General features: G+C 45.5%; 1 protein-coding gene across 1 annotated transcript in view; it reads right to left on the bottom strand.

The window, feature by feature from the left end:
- Positions 1–585: 585 nt before the first annotated feature.
- LOC142785388 (lissencephaly-1 homolog) overlaps positions 586–17060 on the bottom strand; it is a 62508-nt gene continuing 46033 nt past the window's right edge. Inside the window, exons 10-12 of the mRNA XM_075883868.1 lie at positions 11709–11969; positions 7841–7997; positions 586–860 (exon numbers count right to left, since the gene is read on the bottom strand). Coding sequence (XP_075739983.1) covers positions 787–860; positions 7841–7997; positions 11709–11969 — 492 coding nt within the window. The 3' untranslated portion in view covers positions 586–786. The remainder of the gene's footprint in view (positions 861–7840; positions 7998–11708; positions 11970–17060) is intronic.

The following is a 17060-nucleotide window of genomic DNA, read 5'->3' as shown; positions in this document are numbered from 1 at the left end:
GCTTTATCTCACTGCTCAGTCAGCCGCACTACGAGCAGCCAGTGACAATCGCACAACCAAACAAAACAAACATGTGGTCTCTTTCCACCAGAAACATGTGGTCTCTTTCCATATTACCCCAAAAGAGTACAGCAATGTTTTGGAAATCCTCCAAACTGTGCACTGAAGTTTCACCGAGGTGGTGATGTCTAACCCTTTTTGCCGCTATCCACCCTTTCGGTCACCAAAGACATCACAACACCAAACAGTCTGGGTCACCCTTCCCACAAAAAGTTCCCAGGATGCCTACAACTTAGGAAATTAACATACATAGGCACATGTGCTCTCGGGTTGGCAAAATTGGTAAAAAAAAAAAAAAAAGTTCCAGACAGGCACCACCCTATGCACCAAACATGGCGTCCACTTGAAACGTAGGCAAGAATCCTGCATTCCTGAGCCACTTGGTGGTGCATCGGGCAGTGGCTCGTATGTAAACAATGCAGCGTTGCGGCAGCGGTAGCGGGAGCAGCAACAGTGCAGCCGGTGCACAACGATCCGCAGCAAGAACTGTCAAGGAGTGGGGTTGTGTTGGTAGCAGCGGCAGCGATGGCAGCAGGACTGTTGAAGTCAACGTGGGGGCAACAAAAAAAAAATTTGTCTGGATGCAGTGCAGCAGTTGGAGAGACTCTGGAAGCATGAGCTGAGTCACTGCCAAGGCTTTGTCTGCAGGAGGGACTGCTGCTGCTGCGGTCGTCGGTCCTCGGCCAGCAGGGCGCCACCGTGAATGCTCGCAGCGGTCAGTGGCGTCTAGCGGCACTCCCACACCTTGACTGACTGGTCGACGCTGCCCGTCACTACGTACGGCGCTGTGCGGTGGAAATCTGCGCCAAGACATGTGCTCACCGTCACGAACGGTTGGTAAAAGGTGCCTGGAAGGAACTTTGCCCCACTATGCAGCAAATAATAAACATTTAAATGGAACATATGCAATGCAATTGGAATTGAGACTACAAGGCTATTACCATATACTATTGCAGATTATAAGTCTACGTTTTTCCAATAAAACAGCCTTTCAAAGGTAGTCAACCCATACAGGGAATCGTAAAGTCGACTTGGAATCGACTTTTCTGAAAGGTCCGACGAACGGTCGTCGTTCTAGAATTTACTGCTATTCGACACATCGATAAAGTCAGCCGCAGAGGCAATGGAGTCGTGGAAACTGATCGCGAAACCACAGTATAGCTATGTTGGCTAGAGGAGGAGGTGTCAGCAACAGCGCATTGAAGATGCATCATTTTTTCGAGACGCGTCACTGCTGGCATCACTGTATCAATGGTAGTGCCACCGTATCGGCGTGTCTGTCGGGCAAGATCAGCAACAACACCAGCACTCGCCGCATGACGGTGCACTCGGCTAGCAAAAAAACGTGACACGCGTTTATCGCTCACTAACAACGCGACAGACATCTATCTGTTGCAAAAAACTTGACATGGGCCTCTCTCTCGCAAAAAATGTGATGTTTACCGTTCGCGAGAGACGTGACACGTGTCCTTCACTTTAGTGGACAGGGTGCCCTAACCGCACTTGCTCACTAGGCAATTACAAAATTCAGATTTCCCGCTAAGCACCATGGGCATTCCTCGGAAAAGCTGGCAGCGACGTGTGGGCTGCAACACTTCGCAGAGAACTACCATAAAAGTTAAAATATAGGTCGAATATAGAAAAAAGCAATGAAAAGTCAACTCTCATCTTATATACCAATCATTGGCAGAAAAAAATGTAGAAGTCTCGCAACAATGGGCAGATGAAGTCGAAAGCCTCCATTGCCATCATGAGCAACAGCAGCAGCACCACTTGGCAAGGTTACGCAAGGCCTACATTGTTTTAGCAACGCCATTTTGCTTTGGTTATTTACTGCCAGTCCCCTGTTTTCTTCTGTCTTTTTCCTTCAGAAATGAGTGGTAGTCGACAGCAGTTTACGATAGACTTTCAGATAGAAGTTATTGAGTATGCAGAAGTGCACGGCGATCTGGCGGCACAACAGGAATTCGATGCATGAAAGAAAACTGGAGGAGCCAATAAAAGCAGCACATCACACCCTGCAGTAACAAAAAAAAAGCATCGCTTCAAAGACGGACTGCAGTGCACCCCGAACTGGAAACACTACTCATTCAATTCATCCAGGAGCTGTGTGCAAGGTCGCTACCCATAACAGCAGAGTGCAGCCGCGTGAAAGCTCTTGAGAGCGCGTGCGACTCTGGGCTCACAAAGGTGCAATTCGAGGGATCACCATCGTGGGTGCGGCGATCTATGAAACGGAATGGCTGGCATATTTCAATCTTTCAACAAATGTTACATCAGCAATGCATTGGATGGACCGGAGGACGATGCACCCTGGGACGTTACTAGTAAAAAACAGACGTCGCCGGACTCAAGTTCGGCAGTATGAGCGACAGCATTTTGTGGCCTTCTGGCGTTTAACTACGCAAGATTAGTGTCAAATAAAAAGAAATGTCATCGCAGTGCAGTTGGTTGTGTCGCGTATTTATCGAGGTAAGGGTGCGCCGCGATACTTTGAGATTTTTAAAATTTTCTTTTACAGAGATGCAACCTTTGGGGGGTCAACCTACACTATGGTTTTGACGGTAATCCACATGTCCAGCCACATGCACCCACAAGCGTCTTCACGTCTTTTTGCACTCACCGCTGTTCGCCTGTGTTCACCATTTTTGCATTTTGCTCGCTTGCGAACAGTGTTGTGTGTCATTTGCAAAGCTGCTCAACGTACGCCAAGGTGTCACCGCTACACGAGCAACAGTACAGCGCTGCTTTCAAGCGTCAAGCAATCCTCTGTGCACAGCCGGAAAGCAACAATAAAGCTGGGTGCAAGTTCGATGTGCGCAAAACGTGCGTGAGGGGATAAAGAAAACAAAGGACCTAAATCTTCGCATGCACCGTGACACACCGTTTGTATCGCCGACCTATGTGGAGGCTTATTCAAGAGTGGGTTCACAACCAGAGAAGCTAAAGCCTGAGAGATAGCTACGATCATTTTTAAGAAAAAGCGTGTACCATCGCGAAGAATATGAGCATCCCGCTAACCGCGTTCAAACCGAAGCGAAGTGGTGAGCGATATAGATTGTGGGAATCGAGGCTAGCCCCCTGCCTTTGCGCGGGCTTTGCTGCCTCTTTCTGCGTTCTGATGTCCTGACATGACTCTCCCCTCCTCTGCGGTCTTTTGTGCTGGGAGAGCGGGGAGTGACGTTTAACCCCTCTCACCGGGTAGCGGATGACTGTGGCGCCACGGGCAGTCTGTCAGAACGTTTTGCGCATGCGCGTCGGAAGTGAGAGAGAACCTCTCCGGGACGACAAGGAGTAAGCACGCATTTCTTTTCCGTCCGTCGGCTCTCCATTTGTTTGGGGCTCATTCGGACTTCACCAACGCCTTGCACCTGCAGCGAACGCTTACCTGTTGTCGCCCCCCCTTCCGAACGCTAGGCCGAAGGACAGTGCGGTGCCCTAGTGAGTGGCCAGGCTATGCCAACCCGTATCTCTTCGAAGCCAACGCGAGCGCCTTTGCCCTCGCTCGAGCAACCGGGCCTTTTGTTCCGGTGTCCCCGTGAATCACCTTTGCCTATGGAGACATGCTCGCGACACCCCTGTGTAGTACTTCTCCGTGGCGTGGATAAGCCCATTTGCTTTCCAACTGTGCCTTTGCAACAGGCTCTGTACTGAGCTTTTGGTGTTGCTGCAGGCAATAAAGTGTTGCGACCTTGAGCAGTACAGTGTTCTCGCCAGAGCGATGATTAACACGTGCTCTGCAGCTCGCTAAGACCGGACCCACGCTAGTGGCCGTACTCCTTCGGGATACATGTACACTACAGGATTGATGATGCCCAATATGGACTGCCGACATGGTCCATGCGGTGTTTTCCACATGCGGCATCTCTGTACCACCAGCACCCCTTCCAATAGCGAGCAGCAGCAGTGGCTCACACGATGGGCAATGACTGACCGCCACATCCTTCTCTCAAGCGACGAGTATAAGCGATGTTTCACGGGCAAATAGATGTGAAGACTTACTGGTGTGCTATGGCCACAGCATGAGGCTGCACTTTGAGTCAATTTTTTTTGCCTAAAAAGGGGTTGCAAATTTGGGATCGATTTATATTGGGCAATACACAGTATTCAACATTGTTCCCACTTTTTCTGGTAAAGAAAAAAAGGACACATGCAAGGCCTTGTTTCAATTTTTAAGAATTAGTTAGGTCATGTCAAATATGCCCATTTTTCTTTTTAATATGTGATATTTAGTATTGGAATTCAATTTGAAAATTATTTGACCAAAATCACTATTCGCTTCAAACTTGCAGTTTTCTTTTTCGTCATTTACGATAAGAAATTGATTGATTTTGTGGGGTTTAACATCCCAAAACCACCATATCATTATGAGAGACGCTCACGATAATAAAGGACCAACAGCTGCACTAACAATAAACTGATCTGCCCCTCAGACAAACCTGACGAGCAGTTTCCACAGGACCTTGCTCTTCAAGTGTCGCCCCCTCGCAAATATTTATGGCCATCGTCATCGATCACATCCGAGGTTTTATGTCCCAAATCCTCACGTGATTATCAGAAACGCCGTAGTGGAGAGCTCCAAAAAGCTTGACCATCTGTTTTTCTTTAAGGGGGGACGCGGCACTTCGGGACCGAAAATCAGCCAAAAAATCGAGTTTTCGCGGACCTTCTTTTCGCGTTCCCGACATCATTGCGCACCTATTTACAAAATTTCATAGCCGAATACCATCAACTTTTATCGTTATTCAACTTTCAAAAACCGAAAACGGGCGTCCTGCCCTTTAAATTGAGGGCGAATAGCGCAGGTTTCGGCTCTACGATACGCAGGAACTACGCGCTCGATTGGCGCCATTTTGGTCTTGTTTGAAAGAACGCGTTTTCAGCTGTTTTTTTTTATTCAGTAAGCAACATTGAGCGTTTCCCCGGCTCGAAAAACGGGGCCTCAAAGACGAAGAGCCGCGCTCACTGCCATTGGCTAAACGGCGCACGTGACTGAAATGGCGCTTTCCGGTTGGCTGGAAGCTCGCGGCTTGCGCCTGCATACGCGACCCGACGCCATTTTGAAAGGGTTACCGCTGTGACGCCTCGAAATCGGCAGAGCACTCTGAAGCTTCTGATCGTATCGCCATGCCTGGAAACGCAAAAAAGTATCGGACCGTGCACGCATTTGGTCGCAGGAAACGCAAAGGTCGTGGGAGAAAGTCTACGAAGTCATCAGAGCCCTTGGTTGACTCCGACGAACGATGTGTCGACGCTCCGCGGCCGTTCAGCGATGGTGCGACCGAGCGCGTTGCCTCCGACGACGATGACGGTGAAGCGAACTCCGGACGACTACGAATCGACGCCAAGGTGGTGACAAACGGCGAAGTTGAAGAAAATCATGCCCGGGAGAAAGCGACGCTCGACCGGCTTTCATCGGCGCCAGCAACTGCACGGAAAATTGACTTTTTCACCGTGAGTTGTAGCGAGGCAACCGCACAGGACTCGGACCACGCTGCTCCTTATCTGCTTATGCATCTAGATATCCTAAACGCGATAATGGGTGCCTTGTGTTGCAAAGCCTGCCACGGACCGGCTACGATCGTCAGAGGGAATCGGGACTACGGACTTGCCGTGAAAGTGCTAGTGCAGTGTGAAAGGTGCGGCGAGATCGCGAATGAATGGACTTCGCCCCGCGCGAACGGCACGAAAACGTGCAATCCGTTTGAAGTAAATCTTCTCGCTTCGAGGGCGATGGTGGCTACCGGCAACGGCCAAACGAAAATGAACGATATTTTTGCAACAATGGGCATCTCACACCGCGGTATGCACCACAAGACGTTTCAGCGGCATTTGAAGAACACGCTGGCACCCGCTGCAACGCGAGCGGCTGAGTCCGCTATGAGCGAATGTGCGGAAAAGGTTAGAACAATTTATGATGACTTGTGCTTCGGCCACCGGGGCAATATTGCCGTTAGCTACGACGGCACGTGGAAGACGCGAGGCCATTCTTCCCACATCGGCGTGGGCACAGTTATCGAATTATTTAGTGGCTTTGTGTTGGACTACGTCGTTCTTTCCAACTTTTGCCTAGGCTGCGAGGTGGGCCCAAAGCCTAGTAGTGAGGGCTATCAAGAATGGAAGGCTAACCACAAATGCCAAAAAAATACGAACAGCAAAGCGGGGCAAATGGAAGTGGAGGCGGCTCTAATTCTATTTCAGAGGTCGCTTGAACGCCATGGCCTGCGCTACACAACTATGCTGTCTGATGGAGACTCTAGGACATTTTGCGCCATACAAGACACCAAGGTGTATGGTTACATTGACGTGCAGAAGGAAGACTGTATTAATCATGTACAGAAACGGATGGGCACCGCATTGAGAAACCTGATGCAGAAACAAAAGTGCGATGGGAAAAGAGGCCTTGGTGGGAAAGGCAGGCTCACAGGTGAGCTGATCACCAGGCTGAGCACATATTATGGCCGGGCTCTGAAATCGCATGAAGGTGACGTGGGCGAGATGCAAAAGGCTGTGATGGCCACATACCGCCACGTCACCTCCACTGATGAATGCTCGGACCACAGTCTGTGCCCAGCTGGTGAAACTTCATGGTGTCGGCACAATGCCGCAAAAGCAAAGGGTGAGCCCGACCCCAGGCATGCCTACAATCTACCAAAAGACGTGGCAGAGGCATTACTACCGGTTTATACCCGGCTTTCGGAAAGAGCCCTGCTTCACAGGTGCGAACGCGGCAAAACGCAGAACTCCAACGAGAGCCTACATTCGGTAATCTGGAGTTTGGCCCCCAAGGAGCACCATGCGTCCCTGTTCGCTGTTGAAGCAGCTGTTGCAGAAGCAGTGCTGCGCTTCAACACGGGCAATTTGAATTCTGCAACGGCAATCTTAGGTGAAATGGACATGAATGCGACAAGTACTGGTGCCAGGAGAGCGAGAGAAAAAGACCACCGTCGCAGCATTGTCTCCAACAAGAAAAGAACAGCCTCATTGGAACTCCGGAAGCTAGTGAAGAGGAGGCATGAGCACAGAATGCATTCAGACTATGCTTCTGGTGCGTTTTGAGGTTGTCTTGTTGCATCTTCTGCAATAAAAATGTGTGCCCACGTTTTTTCTCGATTTCTCAAAACGACAATTTTCATGTGCTTCCCATTATGCCGGAGCAATATCTCTTATTCTATCTGGGTTATCATTACGATTTCTTTTTTGTTTCGAAGATAAATGCAGGGGATGTGTCGTAAAGTAAGTTTTATTGTAATAATTTTTGGAGAAAATTCTCTAAATGGATCTTTTGTTTCAAGTGTAGATGGGGAAATTTTTCATGTCATATTCAACATCCCACAACTTTGCTTCGAAATAGCCCAGAACAATGATTTATACTTTATTGCACACTGTGAACATACCGAATTGGTTCTATAGGTTGCACATCAATATCTAAGTTACAGTTAATTAGCTAATTAGGCCTTAATTGAAAAAGTAGCAGTTCATTATATCTTTAAAACTAATTGTCACAGCAAAAAAAGAATTAGATTTTTGAAATCAGCAGTAAAATCTACATAGGCTCTCCAAATTTGACTGAGATACTCGCAAAAATAAAAGAGTTTTTGGAAGGTGTAGCATCCCCCCTTAACGTGCACCGACATCACACCAGTAGGCCATCGTCATCGAGTACAGCTGCAATGGTCACAAAATGAAAGCCCAGTAGCCTCGCTTACAGGAGCGAAGTCCCACTGCCACAGAGATGGTGTCACGCATAGCGTTAGAAAGACGAGCAAAGGCTGCTCACCCAGCGATGTGCAGAAGTGCGAGTGGGCCTCCAGGGTCTTGCAGCATCGCTGGTGTGCCAGCTCCCAGACACGCAACGTCTTGTCGTCTGAGCAGCTCAGCAGGTATTTGCCACCGGGGTGGAACTTGACACCACGCACCCAGTTGTCGTGGCCCACCTGAAATTCACAAGAGATACAGTGGAGCCCCGATTATACGACTTTCACAAGACCCCACAAAATTGTAGCGTAATCCGGGCATCATATAATTGAAAAACTAGAAATATAGGCAGTGATACTCAGTCTTACCAAATAAAAAAGGGGGGACAGACCGCCTAAAGCCAACAGCACTATCTTGCGCTTGTTCAAGGAAGGTAGATTAATTATCTTCGAAAATGAAAGCTAACGACGGCATTGTTTAGTTGAAGCAGCCGTAAGCAAATCTTCATTCTCAAACTTAGAATGTCTAATCCATTCATTTTATTTTCCAGAGAGAAGAGTAAAAAATTGCCTGTGCATGCAAAGGAAATCAAAACCACATTGGCAACAACCTTCCGTCCGAAGAGTGACACAGTGAGATTCCCAACACATAATTGCCACAGACCGTGGGTGTGCGTAGAAGCCTTCATGCGCGACTGAGCAGTGCGCTTTGTAATTTGTTGCCTTGAAGTGTAGCTGGTGATGTCCCACTGTTATTACGAATGTTTACATCTAACCAAAGTTATTTTTCAGCGTGAAAATTGCTGCATTGAGTCCTTTTGCATACTCAAGGCCTGTGACAGTGAGTGCCACAAACAAAGGCAGGAGATCAGCAGTATGTCGTCCAGGAAACGTTGCCATGGACCAAAAAAGTAAATGATCTTTCCATCAAGCTGGAGCTACTCCATGTGGATACAGCTTGTGTAGGTAACGACCCTAGACACACAAGCTATCGAGGCATGTAAGCAGAAGCGCCGAAGTGCCAGGAGAATAAATTTTTCACTCTACGACTTACTGTCTCAACTCACTGGACTTTTCTAATAGTCAATGAAAGAGAACACAGGTTCTTACCTAGCACTTGCGCATATTTGGTGGTTGCCATTCAATACGAGTAAAGAGTTTTTATTGCGATAGCAATTATATGGACACTCTCAGCTGGTTTTTGACGCCGGCATCAGCTGTCATTCACCGAATAGGTACACGTATCTATGTATATGAACACACAAGAAGGAAAAATAATCCAGAAAAAGACTCCCGCACGCAGAATCAAATGTCTGACCTTTCGTTCTTGAGTGCGCAGCGTTAGCTACTGAGCCACATAGAAGCACCTCCTTCAACATTGAAACGGCAAGCTATTTATATCTACCACTCAGCGCTGGCAGAGCCTATCTCAAGGGGACACAGCGCGTTTTCAGCATTACCAGCGAGATGGTGCGATGAGCGCGCTCGGCACTCATCTTGTCACGATGCGCCGATGCGTGCTCATGTCCCATGCGTGCTTTGCGCCGCGGAAGGGGAGGGGGCTTATCCGCGTGCTCATCCTGTGGTGAGAGAGAATCATGCGTCTTCGGCTTTCACTGGAACGATTGCGTTTAGTTGCCGGGTGCACAAAGGTCACTCACTGCACAAGCCCCATTTGCGAAAATAGCACGCTTTTCAAACACAGAGAAGTAACAACTGGGACGCTCGTTAGTTCATCACTCATACCTGTACCTGTGATTACGTTTAAACCGTCATTTTTGTTCCAGCACGTTAAGCGTCGAGCTGTAAACGTTGTTAGTTCGCTCTTGTCCTAAGTGTTGTTCTGCGTATTTATGAGTGAGCTGAGCGCTGCAGGTTTCTATCTGCTTTCCGTTCTCAGCGTTACATTCTAAGTTGTTGCTATCGCGTTTGTTGCTTTGCCCTTGTGGCGAAACTGACGGTTTTTTTCCCTCTTCGCCAGAATTGGAAAGTCGTCAGCATAAAATTGCCTCGTATAGCCATTGTGTTTAATACATTACTTCCATGGGGATTTCGCTGTGACCAAACAGATTCGTCGTAAAATGAGAGTCGTAAGGAAAGCGGGAGCCGTATAATCAAAGTTTCACTGTATAGCAAGCTTGGACAGTGCATGTGCAATGCAATGACTGTTTTGCGTGTCACTTGCTTCCATTACTTTCGGAATTCGGTGCATGACACTTAGCAGTGAAAAAGTGGCAATGCCTTCGAAATGGCAACCGCTTACATCACACTTATTGTCTCTTTGTACTGCCTTGCACTAGAACTCCACATACACTAAATGTAGCTGCTGCTCTTGCTTAGAGCCATCCGACTTTGGCAATTGCCTATGGTATTTTTCTGCGTTCCCTGCACTTCTATGCAATGTTATAGTACTTTTTCAAGCGACACTAAAGCTCTTTTGATTGACTTTCTAGGCATGCAGGACATTATCGCAAGCACATTTGGCTACAACAGAACTTATGAAGTCTTGACATGAACTTTTAATGCTTTCTTTTTGACCATACAGTCTCCTGGTTATTTAAAACAAGTTTTGATGCAAAGTGAATGCATTCCAAAGCTTGTGTCATTGATGACTGAAAAATAAGATCAGTCTCTGTTGGTTAAGTGCGAAATAATTATGGAAAAAGCATACGTGACTGCTTCGACAACAGCAATGCCGAGGATAAACTGCATAGCTAGCTTGGGCTTTCTTTCAATGGTGAAATTTCTATAGCCACCTTTCAGACTCCGCCACAACCGCGAATTAGACTCAAGACCACATAGAGATGATACATGTGACAAATGTGGTGGGGGCTCAATTAATGCTGCTTTAGACCTGAAATTTTGGCAGGAAATCCGAAAAAAACGGAAGCCGACGGTTTTTAGGATTCAAACTTTCAAATTATTTTGTACGTTGACGTCTACAGGGCAAATTTATAACTTAACTTGAAGGGAGCACAACTTTGTCTGCAAAATCAATTGGGCTACCACAAAAGTTGAAAGAGGAGGAGAGGCTGAGAAAACAGCGTCTTCGCCTTTCACATGTAAAGTGTTGTTTTATAGGCAACACTTTAGATGCACCAAAATGAACAGCTGCGGCCACGTCTGTACAAAGCGCGCGAGCAGCGAGTTTTCGCACAGCGGGTTGACACTTTGCGGCAGGTTCGGGCTCTGACGTGGTCAGACTGACTATTAGGCCACGCATGCATTCGACCCGTGTCAGTAACAGAGACTACCGCAAGGTGTCCCCCCGCAGAGCAATAACCGGCTGCTCGCGCTGTACACTGTACACAGACATGGCCGCAGCTGTACATAAGTACGGTTCAGCCTCTGGATAGCTTCATAAGATCTTGATAGGACAACTCTGAAAAACCACCCCGCCGGCGCTTCATCAATCTAGCAAAAAAAAAACACTTTCGTGTTGCTATCTCATAGGAATATGCTTAGGAATTCTCTCCAACTTTGATTTCTGCAATTTCGCTTCAATGTATTTGAAAAATACTTTAGAAATATTCAAGAAATATCCTAATCAATTCACAGTTAGGCAGTCAGACTTAAATATTTTAATTTGTTTTGCACACAAAATTTCGCTATTCGCACAGCATTACTAATAAAGCATCAGGTCATGGTGGCAGCAATAAATCCTTTAGATGTATTGAAGTTCGCGAGGAGCTTTGCATTACCATGCATACTTAATTTAAAGTGCTGCAATAACATTTTCACCTAATAAAATGATTATGTTTCCTTTCAGGAACTTCAAACACTTCAACTTGTAAATGTTCCATGCCAATTGAATCCAATATAGCAAACACTATGTGAAAAACAATCGAAAGTTTGAATATTCACATGCCCTGGACGAAGACTAGTCTTGAAATGCCAGTTTGCTTTCCACACAGAACGCTTTGAATTGCGATAAGTGCCAGCACCACCCACCAGGGTGAAGACGGCCAGGCCCGTGCTGACGTCCCACAGCTTGATGGTTTTGTCCCGCGAGCCCGAGGCCAGGAAGGGTCCAGTGCCCTGGGCCCGGCCTGCGCCACTGCCAGCTGGCCGCCGGTTGCTGTCTCCGCTGCCGTTGCCCCCCAGGTGCGGATGGGCGCTCTCGGGTGCCCACGCGATGCACTCCACCACGTGGTCGTGCTCCCGAAGCTCCAGCTTGCACTCCTTGGTGCCTACCACCCACACACGAACCGTCTGCACAAAACAACACAAGGATCAGTGAACACTTGGCTAAAACAAAGGCTTGGGTGAGTCGGCTCAAACTTGGGAAGTTATAATATTTTGATTATCACGTCCCGAAACTGCAGTAGATTATAAGATGCTGTAGTGAAGGGTTCAAGAAATTTCAACCATCCAGTGTTCTTTGACAGCCACTGATCATCGCACAGCACACAGACCTCTCCAATTTTGCCTCTTCTGAAATGTAACTGCCACAACCAGGATCGAAACTGCGACTTTCGGGTCTGCAGCCACGCATACTTGGGAAAAATTAAGCAGCCCAAAAAAGATATGGAGCATGCAGAAAGACACACAAGTACATCCCTAAACTCAACTACTTTATTGCTTAAAACGCAAGGCTTTCTCAAAGCATGCATCAGAGCAACGCATGAAATGTTCATGTGATGATACTACATGCTAAAAAGTTGAACAGGATAATCAAGGAATAGTGGCATTTAACGCAATAACATAGCTATGTTCAGTCCTGTACCTGTATGTCCTTCTGTTTCTGTGTGTTCTGTCTTTTTTGCACTGTTGCATACTTCGAGAGGATCAGTGTTCAACCGATTCCTTACAATGCTAAATCTGCACTGCTGAAAGCAACCCTCGAAGTACCGGCTGCAAATATCAATACAGTGGAACCCCAATTATATGACTTTCAGGGGACCATAAAAAAACATTCTTATAATCCTGGCATTGTATAATTGCAAAACTATGATTACAATGCAGGGAAACACTTACGAAAATGCCATATATCGCACTTATGTAAGTTATATGTGGCAACTTAAAGCATATATGTCAGCATAAGTGGCTTCCGTTTACCATATATAGATGTATATCTGGCAGGGTCGGTTCATATATGGGGTTATATACAGCGGTATATAGAGCGGTTGGCCCATATAGGGAGTCAAATCCGGCCTTACAAGGCACCACCACACCATATATAACATATAAAGTGGATCCTTATATGTGGAAGTGCTATATATATATATATATATATATATATATATATATATATATATATATATATATATATATATATATAGCACCATGATCGCAACCTTAAGCGATCCAAAAGCACAAACATCACGGAAATAATAAGCTTCACTTTTTATCTTCGTCATCTACACACCCAGTTGTGAAAGTTTCAGGAAATTCCGTGGACCAAAATCCAACCCGGAAGTCAGGAGGATATATAACGATTCGTACACAAAGATGACCTGCTTACTTTCTACAAGAGTATTAAATATATTGTTTCTGCCATGCAAAAACAAAATTTTAGGTCAGCTTGTGTACGTGATAGTTGCAACTATGCATGCATTCGTGTAGTTTGTACAAATTTACCATAGAATTTAGGTTTGAAACAATAAGTTGCAATTAATACAACGCAAATAATGTATATGAGAGAAGACATGTTTTACAAGGAAGGAATCGTGTCAGGTCACAAAACATATTGAAGCTCCCGAACCTCGCTATTATTATAGAGCAATCTCATATAGTATTATGTAAAAACGATATGCACACAACTTATATTGTTCCCATTAATGCATTGCTTGGAGCGGCAGCAAGAAATAGTTACTTCAATGCATTTTTAGCTTCCACATTGGTGGACAAAATTGCTGATTATTTGAAGACTTTGATGGCTATATGCTCCCTTCATATAACAAGATTTCAGTTAACACTGTTCACCCCCCCATCTGCGATTAGTGTGTTTTTAGGCGCCGTTAAAGCCTAGCGAGTGGAATGGGTGCCCAAAGGACGATGGAGCCCGCGTGAGTTGTGCTCATTTTATCGACTTCAATGGCCGCCGCTTGTGGGCTCAACAGCCAGCGCGTCTCTGCAGACCGGCCAGACGCCAGTTGCACCGCCACCTTGGATTCATTAGCTGGCCATTTACCATCATTGCATGCACAGTGCGATGTTTAAGGGAGTATCTTCAAAAACAAAAAATGAACCTATGTGAATGCAACTTGCAGAAGATATGAATAAATTATATAATAATATGAATAAATTATATAGATATGAATAGTACAACTTCCATCTTGAATAAATTCAAGATGGAAGTTGTACTATTTCATTGCAAAAATACATCTTGCGTTTCCTTTGGCTATGTATAACGTTCTTGGCTGTGCAGATAGTAAGTTTATAAAAAATTTTATGATTGCACAAGTAAACAATTTCGTGTAATGTTTACAAGCGTCAAATAAATCTCACATCATACACAAATACGTTAAGAAGAGTGCAACTAACTCACACGTGATACACATTTAATAAACCATGTATTGAAATGCTGAAGCCTTATAGCAACATTTAACGTAGGCTGCCGAAATCACAAAACTTCTATTTTGTGTGAGTGTGTCATTACTTGGTCGAGGTCACTAATGCACATGTGCCATCATCAGGATAGCTTAAACATTACCTTGTGAATACAATTATTATGACACATTTTTGCGAATAAGGGCTGGCGTGATGCCTAAGACAAACTCTACATTATGTAAACAGCCCCTCGCTGTGCAGGAGCATAATAATTAAAACTGCTTACGAACATAACCTTTCAACACTAAAACTGTGGTGCATTTACCTATAAAATATGTATGTCAGTACATACCCACCAAAATGTGCTATTACACACTCGCGTAAAGAGATTTACCATATTTACTCGCGTGATGATCGCACTCGCATAATGATCACACCCCCGAATTTTCTCGTCTAAATTCGACTTTTTTTTTTTTCGCATAATGATTGCACCCTGAACTTGCCGCATCGACATGTCATGTGCCAAGTCTAGCTGAACGCGTCCATTATTGTTTCTGTGATATGAAAGCGGGCATCACTATACTAATGCTGTAAATTTACCGCTTTAAATGAAGCCATTCCTTATTTAGATGGAAGAAACTGTTGTGATGCGCGTGACGTACTCACAACCTCCATAAGTGACACAAAGGAGAAACAAAATGCGGTGGCTTCGCTCCATGGAGAGCTTCGCTCCGTCAGCCGCCATGTTTGCTTTGATATCACGCACTATTACAGCGGCGGCCTCCTGTTGGTCAACCTCTGTTCATCCCACAGCAATGTTTTCGTTTTCCTGAGACCACTTCTTTTTTGGTGTGCTTTGTGATCGTCTGTTGAAGCGCCGTTTCACCATGGGGCGGTATGCGAGCTTTACTGCCGCGTTCAAGATGAAGGCGCTTGACTATGCGCTAGAGCACGGCAATCGCGCTGCCGGCAGACATTTCGGCGTCAACGAAATCTGGATCCAATATTGGAAAAAACAGCGCGACATGCTCATGGCTACTAACAGCACGCGATGGGCTTTCCGTGGACCCAAATCTGGCAAGTTCCCGTACATTGAAAAGGCAGTCCTCGAATACGTAAAGGACATGCGCAAGGACGGTTATGCAGTGTCATTAGACATGATACGCACGCAGGCGTGCACAGTTTCCCGGAAGCTGGGAATAGCCACAAAGGACTTTCGCGCTAGTTCTGGCTGGACAACAGCTTCATGCGGCGAAATGGACTGTCGCTCGCATTTTCAACGCGCTCGACGGAACGGAAGATGACCCCCTGTGGGACAGTGAAGACACTGCCGGTTCCGACAGAGAATCGTGCGGCGACGACACTGACGCCAGTAATGCTTCAAAGTCTGAATAAACGTTAGGGGGGTCAGAGAGATAAAAAATAAAAGGGCAGTGTGCGATGCATGTAGCTCTTGCGTAATGCGTGCATTTTATTACAAAGGTAAGCCTTAATTTACTTTTATTTTTGGTTATGTTCATGATAGCTACCGTAAGAATTCTGATTAGCGACTTTTTTTTGTTTCCGGTGCTCAGAATATTTGTTCACGGAAAATTTACTCCGCATAATGATCGCATCCCGAAGTTGGAGTCAATTTTTTTGAAAAAAAAAAAAAGTGCGATCATTATGGGAGTATATACGGTATGGGCACCAGGACACTAGCATTTCCTTCAATTTAGCCAGATATTTTAGGCCATGTGAGAATGATATGAGTGTATTATTATTAATATTACTATATTTACGTGTGTTTTGATAAGGACATGTAGTGAAAATTTTTTTTTGCTAGTTTGGTTCTTCAAAGCAAGGTGCGATGCTCACGAATCGAAATGGAAAAACTTAGGAACAGCCCATAATTTGGTTTCCACCATCCACAATTCGGGTGATATAATTGTAAATTTGACTGGAATGCATACATCACAGGCAACAATATCGTTACAGATGTCGCAACATCGCGTGGTTATCTTGAGGAACTGCACATACCCGCATACATAATAACACAAAATAATGTGATGTCACATTTTAATCCGTGAGCACTGTAGATAGTTTTACGCAAGCCGATAAATGAACTGGTCTGATGCATTAGGGCTTGCGCGTGATTATCTTGAGGAACTGCACATACCCGCATACATAATAACACAAAATAATGTGATGTCACACTTTAATCCGTGAGCACTGTAGATAGTTTTACGCAAGCCGATAAATGAACTGGTCTGATGCATTAGGGCTTGCTACTGTGTGAAAAAACTGGGTGACCATTAAGCTCCGTTTTTCAGAGTTAAACGGGATAGCAATATCCTGTTTCTTGTGCGTGATTCAACCACTCAGTGTGTACTTTTCATTGTATGATGCTACTTGAACAATTTTAATTGTGGAATAGTACTGTGTAATTGGGAAAGTTGAGTGTCTTGTCTCAATGAAGGTTTCGCACATGGCTGCCTTTTGTATAAAAAAAAAGGTTAGTATAGTTTAAAACACAAGCAATATTACGTTATTACTGAGTTGCGTTAAAAAATTGAAATACAACACCTGGACAACGCACACTGACAACTGAAACTTTGTTGGAAAAAACAGACCTATATATGTGGTTACGAGACCATGTGCAGTGAAAAAAAATTATCAGATGAGCTGACAGATTGTATTAGTGATGCGCTTCCAGAAAAGCTACCTCAGTGGCAAGCAACATAAGCGATTGTTACAGGACACATGAACCACCAGCTTTGTTTATGAGATACGCCTTTTCAATTTCCCGCACTACCGTATCCCTGAATCTAG

The sequence above is a fragment of the Rhipicephalus microplus genome, unplaced genomic scaffold (assembly GCF_043290135.1).
Source record: "Rhipicephalus microplus isolate Deutch F79 unplaced genomic scaffold, USDA_Rmic scaffold_21, whole genome shotgun sequence".
NCBI classification, from domain to species: domain Eukaryota; kingdom Metazoa; phylum Arthropoda; class Arachnida; order Ixodida; family Ixodidae; genus Rhipicephalus; species Rhipicephalus microplus.
This window is presented reverse-complemented; position numbering and strand designations above follow the sequence as displayed.